General features: G+C 35.3%; 2 protein-coding genes across 2 annotated transcripts; one reads left to right on the top strand and one right to left on the bottom strand.

Annotated features, from left to right (window-relative positions):
* Positions 1-2,259: 2,259 nt before the first annotated feature.
* CBG20530 lies at positions 2,260-7,621 on the top strand (the record flags this gene model as incomplete). Its single annotated transcript, XM_045238513.1, has 6 exons — positions 2,260-2,428; positions 2,481-2,542; positions 2,584-2,662; positions 4,603-4,935; positions 5,628-5,814; positions 7,414-7,621. The coding sequence occupies 6 exons, from the start codon at positions 2,260-2,262 to the stop codon at positions 7,619-7,621; spliced, it is 1,038 nt and encodes a 345-aa protein (XP_045097073.1).
* A 1,993-nt stretch (positions 7,622-9,614) lies between these two features.
* Positions 9,615-12,021, bottom strand: CBG20529 (the record flags this gene model as incomplete). The annotated part of the gene is made up of 4 exons (XM_045238512.1): positions 9,615-9,788; positions 11,688-11,777; positions 11,823-11,904; positions 11,957-12,021. 4 exons carry the CDS (start codon positions 12,019-12,021, stop codon positions 9,615-9,617), a joined length of 411 nt encoding a protein of 136 aa, XP_045097072.1.
* Between the last annotated feature and the right edge of the window lie 454 nt (positions 12,022-12,475).

Below are 12,475 nucleotides of genomic sequence, written 5' to 3'. Positions count from 1 at the left end.
CCCCCCCCCACTCTCTCTCTTATATGACCACTCATTTGTCAATCATTTTTCTAACAGAAAAAGGCGCCAAAAATGTTTTTTTGAAATCGAAAAAAATTTAACAAACTTTTCATTTTCAGATCTATCGAAAAAATTTGAAGAACAAAATTTTTTTCAAAAAATTTTTTTTTCGAGGCTTAAAAACTGAAAATAGATCTTTAAAACTATGAAAATCGAGTTCCTCATGCTTTTTTACCCCTGGAAACAAATTTTCAGCGCTCTAGCTCAAAATGTCGTGAAATAAGGTGTATGGTCTGCAAACACCGAGTAGCTGCAGACCAGACACCACATTTTACGACAACTTGAGCTAGCGAGCTGAAAATTGATGTCCAGGGGTAAAAAAGCATGGGAAACTCGATTTTGACAATTTCGAAGCTGAATTTCGAGTTTGAGAGCTAGAAAATTGCAATTTTCCAGCTTTCAGGGTGAAAATTCGAGTTCGAAACAATCAAAGTCGAGTTTCTCATGCTTCTCTAGCTCAATTTGTCGTCAGGTTTAGTGTTTGGCCTGCAATAGATCAAAGTGTTTGCAGACAAGACACCTAATTTCACGACAAATGGAGCTAGAGAGCTGAAAATTAGTATCCTGGGATAAAAAAGCATGGGAAACTCGATTTTGATAATTTCAAATTTAAATTTCGACTATGAAAGTCGAAATGTGCAATTTAAAAAAATTTCAGGTTCCAAATTTAGGTCCGAAACTATTAAAATCGAGTTTCCCATGTTTTTTCACCCCAGAAAATCAATTTTCAGCGCTCTAGCTCAATTTGTCGTAAAACTTGGTACATTGTCTGCAAACACCGGGTAGATCAAAGTGTTTGCAGACCAGACACCAAATTTTACGACAACTTGAGCTAGCGAGCTGAAAATTGGTGTGCGGAAGTAAAAAAGTGTGGGAAACTCGATTTTGACAATTTCAAAGCGGAATTTCGAGTTTGAGAACTAGAAAGTTGCCAATTTCCAGCTCTCAGGGGGAGAATTTGGGTCCGAAACTATCAAAATCGAGTTTCTCATGCCTTTTTACCCCTGGAAACAAATGTTCAGCACTCTAGCTCAAAATGTCGTGAAATAAGGTGTATGGTCTGCAAACACCGAGTAGGTGCAGACCAGACACCACATTTTACGACAAATCGAGCTAGCGAGCTGAAAATTGGTGTCCAGGGGTAAAAAGCGATGGGAAACTCGAATTTTATAGTTTCAGCGCCAAATTTTATTTTTGAACCTTGGAAATTGCTCACTTTTCATCATTGCAAACGGAAATTCTAATTCTAAGCTAGATTTTTTTTAGGTTACGGTGCTTTCTTACAAATTTTTAGTTTAAAAAAAGGGAGAAAATTCTGGAACGCGCATACGGAGAGCTTGAAAAAAAACTATGGATATGAGTATATGCTCTTTTCTTTTTCTTCTTCCCCATTTTCTTCTTCTTCTTCTTCCTCCAGATGACAGCTCGTTTGACAGAATCATCACGATCTTTTTACACACACACAGAGGGGGGAATGCTTATACACATACTTTATACACAAAAGTTTTCTCCTCCCCTGGGAACAACCTGAATATTCTTTTGAATGGGGAAAACGAGAACAAAAGAAGTTTGGAATTCGGGGGAAAATGTTGAAAACGCTTTAAGTTTGAATTTCCTATTAGGCAAACCGAGTTTCAGCAAAATCCATACAGTAAGACTCGAGTTACACCGATTTTTAAGTTGTTTCAGCGTTTTTTCTATCTAAGAATATTAAATCAGCACTAAAATGCATAATTTCACAAATCATTCCATAGGAAATTAAATTTCCTATCCAATGAAAAAAGAATCATCAAAATCGGTGCATTTTGAGCAAAGTTATGAGCAAAAAACTAAAACTCATCAAAAAAAATTTGGGTGTTGCGCCTTTAATACAGTACCCTTTTAATTTTAAGGCGATTTTTATGGTTTTTAGGTTTGAAAATTTTTTTAATTGCAAAAAATTTGCAAATTATTTAAAAGTTTTTTCAGCAAAAAAACCGTTGAAAATCATCAAAAATTAGCAAAAAACAATAAAAACAACAATCAGCTACGGTATTCGTGGTAAGACTCCTCGAAAATTTTCGCCTGTGCGCCTTTAAAATTTGAATTTCAAATTCAATTTTTGGTTTTTTTCACTCAGTTTTTGACCGATTTTCATCATTTTTGGCCATTCTTTCTCGATTTTTTTGGTTTCTTAGGTTAAAAATTGCGATTTTTCAGATGAAACGCATTAAAACAAGCGAATCTGGCTGTCCAAAAGCCAAAAAAATCGCCAAAAACGAGGAAGAAGTGAAAAAAGACCGAGAACCGCAAGTAGAAGACGTCCGGATCGCGTTTAAGGATGAAATAAAAAAATATAAAAAGCTGAAACTGGAAAATGGGCGAAAATGTAAATTTTTAGACCGAAAAAATTCAAAAAAATTGAAAAAAAAAATTTTCAGACGACGTCCAGAAAGTGCTCGGCGAAGGCGTGTTCGGCATCGTTTTCGAAGTGTTTGATGAGGTAGAATGCTGAAAATCGTTGAAAAAGTTTGAAATTTTCAGAAAAAGCGGAAGTTAGCCGCCAAAATGATGAAGAAGACCGACGAGCCGCCGGACATCTGGAAAATCGAGCTTCATGTGCGTTTTAAGGCACAAATATCTGAAAATTCGTGATTTTCACAGTCGAAATACCCGGAAAACGGGTTTAAGAGCGAAATTTTTCAAAAAAAAATTTTCGGAAAAAATTCAAAAAAAAATGTTTTTTCAAAAATTTTTTAATCAATTTTTCGCGCTAAAAGCTGATTTCCAGGTCAATTTCTAGCTGAAAATTCGAATTTGTCAGCTGAAAATGCTCTAGAAAGAGTTTTAAGGTCTCAAATCCGTAAAATCTGAATTTTCAGATTCTCGAGAAAATTGCCACGTGTCCACATGAGAACATACTGCAATTGATATCGGTGGAGAAAGTGCTGGATCCACCGCCGTTTTGCACTGGAAATGTGCTATTCACGAATTGTCTCGGACCATCTCTCCTGGACGTCATAGCAAGTACGGCTTTTGGCAGAAAATGACTGGAAATCAGGGGTTTTCGAGCTGAAAATCGTGAAAATCAGCGAATTTCAGGCTGGAAAAGTGGTTTTCAGGCTATTTTCGGGCTGTTTTGGCCTATTTTTGAGCTTGTTTGATTTCTGGGAGTTTCAAACTGCTTTGGACAATGTTAGACCTATTTTGAGTCATTTTAAGGCAATTTTGGACCATCTTAAGCTTCCAGAGGCTAATTTTTGACCAGTTCTCGACTTGAAGTAGTTTCAGATCACTTTTTTACTTTGGAAACCCCAAAAAATTAGTTTTTCAGATAAAAACGGCCAAAAACCAAATTTTCAGCTAAATTCGCTTTCTGAAACTATCAAAATCGAGTTTCTCGTGCTTTTTTACCCCTGGACACCAATTTTCAGCTTTTTCAATCGAATTGTCGTAAAATTTCGTGTCTTGTCCGCAAACACCACGGAGGTGCAGACCAGACACTAAATTTTACGACAAATTGAGCTAAACGGCTGAAAATTGGCTTCCGGGGGTAAAAAGTTATGGGAAACTCGATTTTGAAAGTTTCAGACGCAAATCTTGACCCTGGAACCTTGAAAATAAAAAAGAACAATTTTCTAGGTTCTAGGGTCAGAATTTGGGTCTGAGGTAGTCAAAATCGAGTTTTTCACGCTTTTCTACCCCTGGACACCAATTTTCAGTTCTCTAGCTTAACTTGTCGTGTAATACGGTGCATTGTCTGCAAACACTTTGATCTACACAGTGTTTGCAGACAGTGCATCACATTTCACGCTGAAAAGAGGGTTTTAGGGGTAAAAAAGCATGAGAAACTCAATTCGGACCCCCTGAAATAAAGTTTTACATGTCAAAAATCACGATTTTCAGACTTTCAAGCTCAGAATTTCAGTCTGAAAATGTAAAAATCGAGTTTCCCATGCTTTTTTACTCCTGGACAACAATTTTTAGCTCTCTAGCTCAATGTGTTAGGTGTCTGGTCTGCACTTACTTAGTGTTTGCAGACCGTGTCGTAAAATTTGTCGTAAAATTAAGTGCCTGGTCCGCAAACACCGAGTAGATCACAGACCAGACACTACATTTTACGACAAATCGAGCTAATAAGCTGGAAATTGGCGACCAAAGGTAAAAAGGCATGGGAAACGCGATTTTGATAGTTTCAGGCCCAAATTCCCATTTTGAAAATAAAAAAATGCTATTTTCAAAAATTCAGAGTCAAAATTAAAGTCTGAAACTATCAAAATCGAGTTCCCCATGCCTTTTTACCTCTGGACACCAATTTTCAGTTTTCTAGCTCAAAATGTCGTAAAATTAGGTGCCTGATCCGCAAACACCAAGGAGGTCCAGACCAGACACCATACCTTACGACAATTTGTTTTTTTTTTTTTGTTTTTTTAGCTAGAGAGCTGCAAATTGATGTCCAGGGGTAAAAAGGCATGGGAAACTCGATTTTGATAGTTTCAGCTTGAAATTTCAGCTCTTTCGGCCTAAAATGTTCATTTTTTCTCTAAAATTTCAACTTTTCAGAAGCGGAAGCCTACCAACGCCCCGACACACTAGGCAGCACCTTCCCAATTCCCCAAATTCGTGATATCGGACGTCAAATGGTTTCCGCGCTCGCCCATTTGGACATTCTAGGGATCTATCACCTGGATATCAAGCCGGAAAATGTGTATTTTGTGGAAAATGGCGCATTTGATATCCGGTATTTGAGAAATAGGCATTTGGCGATCGAAATGAAGGACACGAAGATTCAAATTGGCGATTTTGGATGCTCGAAATTCCATAAAGAGTTTGAGAGCGATGTGAAGCCGACGGTGGTGCAGACACAGAATTACAGGGCGCCCGAGGTTTTCATTGGTAAGAAATATACCAAATATTATGGAAAATGACCCAAAAATCATGAAAAATAAGCCAAAAATCATGAAAAATTTTCAAAGAATCATGAAAAAGGGTCAAAAATCATGTAAAATGACCCGAAAATAATGAAAAATGGACCAAAAATACGGTTTAAAATCAATAAAAATAGTCTGAAAATCATGCAAAATGGTCCGAATATCATGAAAAATGACTAGAAATTATGGAAAATGACTGTAAAATCATGAAAAATGGTCCAAAAATCACAAAAAACCGCTATTTTTAAATTTTCGAACCTCAAAAATCGCTCGAAATGGGTCTGAAACTGCTGAAAATGCGGTTTTAAGACCGTCAAAAATCGTAGAAAGTGGTCGAAAATCTATAGAAAATGTGAAAAACGCTGAAAATCGTCAAAAATATTTTTCGAAAATAGTCAGAAATAGTTAAAAATGGATCAAAAATGAACCAAAAATCATGGAAAAAATCCGACAAAAAAATTTTTTTTGAGCCATTTTACATGATTTTTGGTCCATTTTTCATAATTTTTGGACCATTTTACATGATTTTTGGTCCATTTTTCATAATTTTTGGACCATTTTACATGATTTTTGGTCCATTTTTCATAATTTTTGGACCATTTTACATGATTTTTGGTCCATTTTCGTCTATTTTCAGCTCATTTCTATCATTTCCAGGTCTCCCATACAGTACGAAATCAGACGTCTGGTCATTCGGTGCCCTGATGGCTGAGATGTACACGGGGATGTTGCTGTTCTACGGGACAGACGACGAGAGTTCCGAAGCGACGCAATTCGAAATGATGCAGAGAGTCGTGGGACAGTTTGTGAATCGTGCCATGTTCCGGAAGGCTCTTCTGCATGGGTAAAACTGGAAATTTGGCTGAAATTGGCTGAAAATTGATAATTTTGGACCGCGAAAAAATCGAAAAATGAGTAAAAATACTGATTATTGACCTAGAAAATAGCTAAAAATAACGATTTTTGATCCAAAAACCATTAAAAATAGCTGAAATTTTGGCTGGAAATTGACGATTTTTGACCCAAGAATAGCTAAAAATGCTGAATTTTTCGATCCAAAATCCCCAAAAAATAGCTGAAATTTGGCTGAAAATCTCAAAATTGATCAATTTGACCGACAAAATCACTGAAAATAGCAATGTTTGAGCTGAAAATGGCTGAAAATCGATATTTTTAGCTGTAAAAAGACAGAAAAATCTGAAAATTACGATTCTCTAGCCCAAAAAATCGCTGCAAATGCCGATTTTTTGGTTGAAAATGCTGAATTTTGATCTAAAAAAGGCTGAAAATCAATCTGAAAATCTGAAAATTACGATTCTCCAGCCCAAAAAATTACTGAAAATGGCGATTTGTGAGCTGAAAATGGCTGAAAATCGATATTTTTGACTCTAAAAGTGATTTTAAAAGTCGATTTTCGAGCTGAAAATGCTGAAAATCTGGAAATTTTGGCTGGAAATTGATTTTTGACCTAAAAATGGCAATAATCTAGAATTTTCGATCCAAAACCGCTGAAATTAGCTGAAATTAGGGTGGAAATTGAAAGAAAAATGCCTAAACATCGAAAATCTGCAAAATTTTTGGCTGTAAATTGATGATTTTGACCCAAAAATCACTACCGACAAAATCACTGAAAAGATCGATTTTTGACTCAAAATTGGCAGAAAAACGAGGCTTTCGACTCTAAAAATGATTTTAAAAGTCGATTTGTGAGCTGAAAATGGCTGAAAATCGATATTTTTGACTCTAAAAGTGATTTTAAAAGTCGATTTTCGAGCTGAAAATGCTGAAAATCTGGAAATTTTGGCTGGAAATTGATTTTTGACCTAAAAATGGCAATAATCTAGAATTTTCGATCCAAAACCGCTGAAATTAGCTGAAATTAGGGTGGAAATTGAAAGAAAAATGCCTAAACATCGAAAATCTGCAAAATTTTTGGCTGTAAATTGATGATTTTGACCCAAAAATCACTACCGACAAAATCACTGAAAAGATCGATTTTTGACTCAAAATTGGCAGAAAAACGAGGCTTTCGACTCTAAAAATGATTTTAAAAGTCGATTTTCGAGCTGAAAATGGCTGAAAATCGATATTTCTAGCTGTAAAAAGTTTAAAAAATCTGAAAATTAGGTTTGTCTAGCCCAAAAAATCACTGAAAATGCCGATTTTCGAGCTGAAGTTGACAAAAAATCAATATTTTGACCCCAAAAATCACCAAAAAATGGCGATTTTCGAGCTGAAAATGGCTGCCAATCGAGATTTTCGACTGTAAAAAGTCGAGAAAATCTGAAAATTAACATTTTCAAGCCGAAAAATTCCGATTTTTGAGCTGAAAATGACTCTGAAATTGGCTGAAAATCAATGATTTTGACCCCAAAAAGCACTAAAAATGCCGATTTTCGAGCTGAGAATGACTCTGAAATTGGCTGAAAATCGATATTTTCAGTTCGGATCATGTCCGTAAAGACAACGGGATCCTCCAGCGAACCGCCAAGAAGTTCGAGCCCACCGTCCCATTGCACATGAATTTGAAGAAATTCGATTTCGAGGCGATTCCCCTCTTCGAAATGCTCAAATACGTGCTCATTCTCGATCCAGAGCTCCGTCCATCGTTCGAAGACGTCGCCAACCACAAATTCTTTGCGTTGAACTGATTTTTGGCTGAAAATCCGATGAAAAATGGCTGAAAATCGTCATTTTTACTCTATTTGTTCCCCAATTTTTAACCTAGTTTGGCTGAAAATTCCCCCAAAAATTGCCTGAAAATCGATCTATTTTTTCGTTATTTGCACCTATTTTCACCTGAATTATCCATTTTTTTGGCTGAAAATTGGCTGAAAATCGCTCTTTTTACTCTAATTCTCCCCCCAATTTTTGCTTGTTATTTTTTGTCTGAAAATCATTATTTGCAGTTGTTTTTGTTTATTTTCTTAAATTTTCCTCTGGTTTTTACCTATTTTTGATTGGAAAAATGGCTGAAAATTTCTATTTTTACTCTAATTTCCCCCCCCAAATCATCCTTTTTTCGTAATTTCTGGCTGAAATTTTACAATTTCCAGCCAATTTTGATCTATATTTATTTCGATAGTTTCTACTCATTTTCATTGTTTTTGGCTGGAAAAATTTGCTGAAAATCGATTTTTTTTAGCTAGAAATTTGTCTGAAAATCGGATTTTTTCGAATGAAATTTTGCGATTTTCAGGGCTAAAATTTCGAATTTCAGCCTGAAAAATTTGAAATTTGAGGCTGAAAATTGCTCATTTTTCCCCTAAAAATTCGGAAAAATAAACTACTAAAAATGCTGAATTTCAGCTTTAAAAAATTGAATTTTTGGCTGAAAATCAATTTTTTCTTTTTTGGAGAAAAAAACTGAAAAACTGCTAATTTCTGATCGAAGTTTTCATAATTTCAGCCAGCCATTTTTTTTCCCGAAATTCTTGATTTTTTTTTTAGTCCTAAAATTGAAATTTCGGCTAGAAATTTATATTTTTTGTGCAATTTTTTTTTTTTTTGAAAAATTCTAAATTTCTGATTTTTTTTCGAATTTTTAAAGCTCCAAATTCCCAAATTTTCAGCAATTTACAGCCATTTTCATCTCCTCCTCCTTAATACACCGATACACATCATGTTGCCATCCCCACTCTTGTCTCATTTTTTCCAGAATTTTTTTTTTCAATTCCAAAAATTTGGAATTTCCCAAAAAAAATCCTCTTTTTTTGTAATTTTTTTTTCAATTAAAAAATCGCCAAAAAATTTGAAAATTGGCGATTTTTTCCTATTTTTATTGATATTTTTCTATATATTGGCCTGCTAGACTACAAACTACATTCTCACAATTAGCAGACCCAAACTTGATCTTCCCGTTTTTGAACGATTTTTCACTCATTTTCGGGGATTTTTCACTTTGTTGGTCTGCTAGACTACAAACTACATTTTCAACATTAGTAGACCACAAGTGAAAAATCGGAAAAATGACCGATTTAAGAGCAAAAGTTTTGAAAAGTGAAAAAAAAATCAAAGACAACGCCCAGTAGACCGTCAGATCTGATATCATCACCACTGTGGTGGAATTCTGAGTGATAAATGGTCAAAAAACGCGAAAATCAGGTGTTGGTCTGCTAATTATGAAAATGTAGTTTGTAGTCTAGCAGGCCCAATCGGGAGATTTTGGAAAATTTGAGCAAAACGGATTTTAGGCGAAAATTGAGTTGGGTTAGGTTTCGGTCCTCCGTTCAAGGTGTGGGTCTGCTAGACTACAAACTACATTCTCACAATTAGCAGACCAACATTGATTTTCCCGTTTTTTGACCATTTTTCACTCATTTTGGGGATTTTCCACTTTGTTGGCCTGCTAGACTGTGGGTCTGCTAGACTACAAACTACATTCTCATAATTAGCAGACCCAAACCCAAAAAGTTCATTTTTCGTTAAAAATCCGTATTTTTTGCTCAAAATTTTCAAAATTTCTATAGTTTTCTCGTTTTTTGACGATTTTCATTCATTTTTGCTCATTTTAACACATTTTTGGGATTAAAATTGGAAAAAATCTACCAATTTTTATTCTCTCTCTAGTAAATCAAAAATGTACACGTTCTAGTTTTGAAAATTCTGATTTTCAGACAAAAAATTAAGCTGAGCAATCGTGTTTCAGATGCTAAACGATTCGCCACATCCGCACGTTCCTTTAATGTTGGGATTTCGAAAAACGAATTCCGACGAGAGCTTATCAGTGACATAGTCCATTTCGGAGCCCAGCAGTGATAATTGGGCTTTGGGCTCGACCAAACTTTGATTCCGTCCTGCAAAATGGAAGTTTTTGAGCTGGAAAATTGATTTTTTGAGCCAAAATTTGAATTTTAACGGTTTTTGAGCCAGAAAATTTGAAAATTTCTGAATTTTTTGAGATAGCAAATGTGATTTTTTGGGGATTTTTTGAGCTGGAAAATCAATTTTTTGACCTAAAAATTTGAAATTTTTGAATTAAAAATAGGCACCACAACAAAATTTTCAAAATAGACTTTTCCCAGTTTTTATTGTTGGATTGTATTCTCCTACTTTATAGAAGTCCATTCCCTAAATTTCAGGGAAAAATCTTCATTCAATCCCGAGTTACAGCCCCTTTTATACCAGACCTCAATGTACTGAATTTCTCCTCATTTTTTTGCGGTGCGCAGAAAAGTGGGCGGGGCTTAGCTGCGGCGCGGTTTCATTGTGGCGCTATTCCGAGCGCTGTTTTTTCATCAAAATCGCATCTTGGTTTGTCGGAAAAGCAGTTTTTAGGGTAAAAAAACGAAAAGAATAAGTTTATAACATTCAGACTTCAAAATTTTACTATAATTTATTGATGTTTTGTGCAAACACCGTGGCCCATTGAAAAAAGGAAAAAAAAAACAAAAAAACCCCATGGGAGATGCGAACTTCGGTCTTCAGATCGGTGCGCGCGCCCACTAACCAGTCTGCCACCGCTGCACTTCTCTTGGAAGCAATAGATGAGAGTGAGGAAAGGACGACTTTTCATTGCCTGCCGTCTCCTTCCGGTGTTGCCTCTTTCCTATTTTTTACAAGTTGTTCCATGATAGATAAGGAAACAGACGTATAACACATTAAGGGCGTCGATAGAATTTTTTAATTATAATTGCTCTTAGTGGCAAATTTTGCGTAGAATCTTATGGTGAAAAGAAAATCGGTGGCGCTCACCTGTGTCACCTTCAAAACTTCCAAAAACTGAAAATTTTGAAAGTTTGGAATTTTCGGATGAGTATCAAAACTACTTAGAGGTATTCAATCTTTCTGAAAATTGGCAGAAGTATACACAAGACTTAGTTTTACCATAATATGCAAAAAAAAATTGGGGTCATCGCTGAAATTTTTTATTTATTTTAGCTGGAACTTTGGCTGAAAATTGTGAAACAAGGGCGTCGTTAGAATTTTGATTTTATTTCAAAATCCAATCCCCCAGTTCAAAAACTATCAGAATCCATTAAAAAATCTAATGGCGCGAACTTCCATCCAACACTTTTAGTCCACTTTGTCAGTCCCACTTCTATTTTTCGAAGTTTTCGAATCAAAATAATAAAGTTATCGAAGAACTGATAATTTCATTGGATTCAGCGTAGTCGATTACATAGGGACAAGTTCTCACCAAAAAAATAATGGGTTTCTAACGCCCGGTACAAGCCTTCAAAGATGGATTTCTGAAAAGGGGAGAAAAATTTGGTCGCCCCGCCCCCTTTCATTGCGGTGCCTAATTAAAAAAAAAAAAATTTTTCAAACGATTCTGACAGCTTATTGAGAATTTTTATAACATTTTTAGGCTGAAAATTTGAATTTTCGGGATTTTTTTGAGCCAAAAAAATTGGATTTTGGAATTTTTTTAAACCAGAAAAATCGATTTTTTGGAAAAATTGCAAAAATTTTTTCGAAAATTCCAGCTTTCTGAGCACATTTTCAGCATTTTCAGCATTATTTTCAGCTTTTAAATGACAAAAATTGGCTACAAATCAAATGTTTGAAGAAAAATTTTTTTCAATTTTTTCAAAAACAAATTTTCAAATTCCAGCTTTCTGAGCTTATTTTCAGTAGTTTAAACATTATTTTTTGCTCAAAACAGCGAAATTTGGCTCTAAAAACTCGATTTTTAGCGAAAAATTGAATTTTCAGAATTTTCAGCTCAAAAAAAAAAAATTTCAGATTTTTTTTCAGAAATTTTGAAAAATCCACCTGCTCAACTTCTTCATCAAATTTCTGCTTTTCCCGGGCATATTCCAGTGTATACGTCAACCCATTACAGCCTTTTTGGCGGACTCCGATCTGGAAAAATCAAACTTTCCAGAATTTTTAAAAAAATTTCCCTACTTTCAGCGCATTTGCATTGTTTTGTTGTGCCAGCAGAACTCTTATTCTGCTCACCGCCTCATTTGTCAGTGTGAGAGCCGCTCTGAAACTTTTTCAAAAAAAATTTCAATTTTTGATTTTTTTTCAAAGCCTACCTGGTTTGCCTGGCTTTAAGAGCACCTTTGACGACTCTCGCAGTGGCTCCGCCCAATTTTGACATAGAAAAATTCGAAAAATTCCGGGAATTTAGCCGGAAATAGGGTCTGAAAATGTTGAAAATGACGAAAAAATCACGAGCCGACAACGACACTCCGCATATCCCGGCTAGTGCGCCCGGTTTAGCGTAAATCTACCCCGGAGCTGAAAAGCAAAATTTATGTGTGAAATGAGGTTGAATCATCGTTTTTAAAATTTTAAAAGATGAAAATTGAAATTCTACACATTTTAAACCTATGTTTAAATTGTTTATTGCTTGAAATCAGCTAGAAATCCTAGAAAATTAGAATACAACGACACTCCGCTATCCCGCCTGTGCGCCCGGTTTACCGTAAATCCACACCAAGAGCCGAGGCATCCAGAAAGTCTATGTCCACCGGAAATCGCCCTAAAATCTTCAATTTTTTTCTTATTTTTTCGAATTTTTCGAATTTTTAATGAATTTTATAATTTCCGAC

This window comes from Caenorhabditis briggsae (assembly GCF_000004555.2).
Source record: "Caenorhabditis briggsae complete genome, chrV, whole genome shotgun sequence".
NCBI classification, from domain to species: Eukaryota; Metazoa; Nematoda; class Chromadorea; order Rhabditida; family Rhabditidae; genus Caenorhabditis; species Caenorhabditis briggsae.
This window is presented reverse-complemented; position numbering and strand designations above follow the sequence as displayed.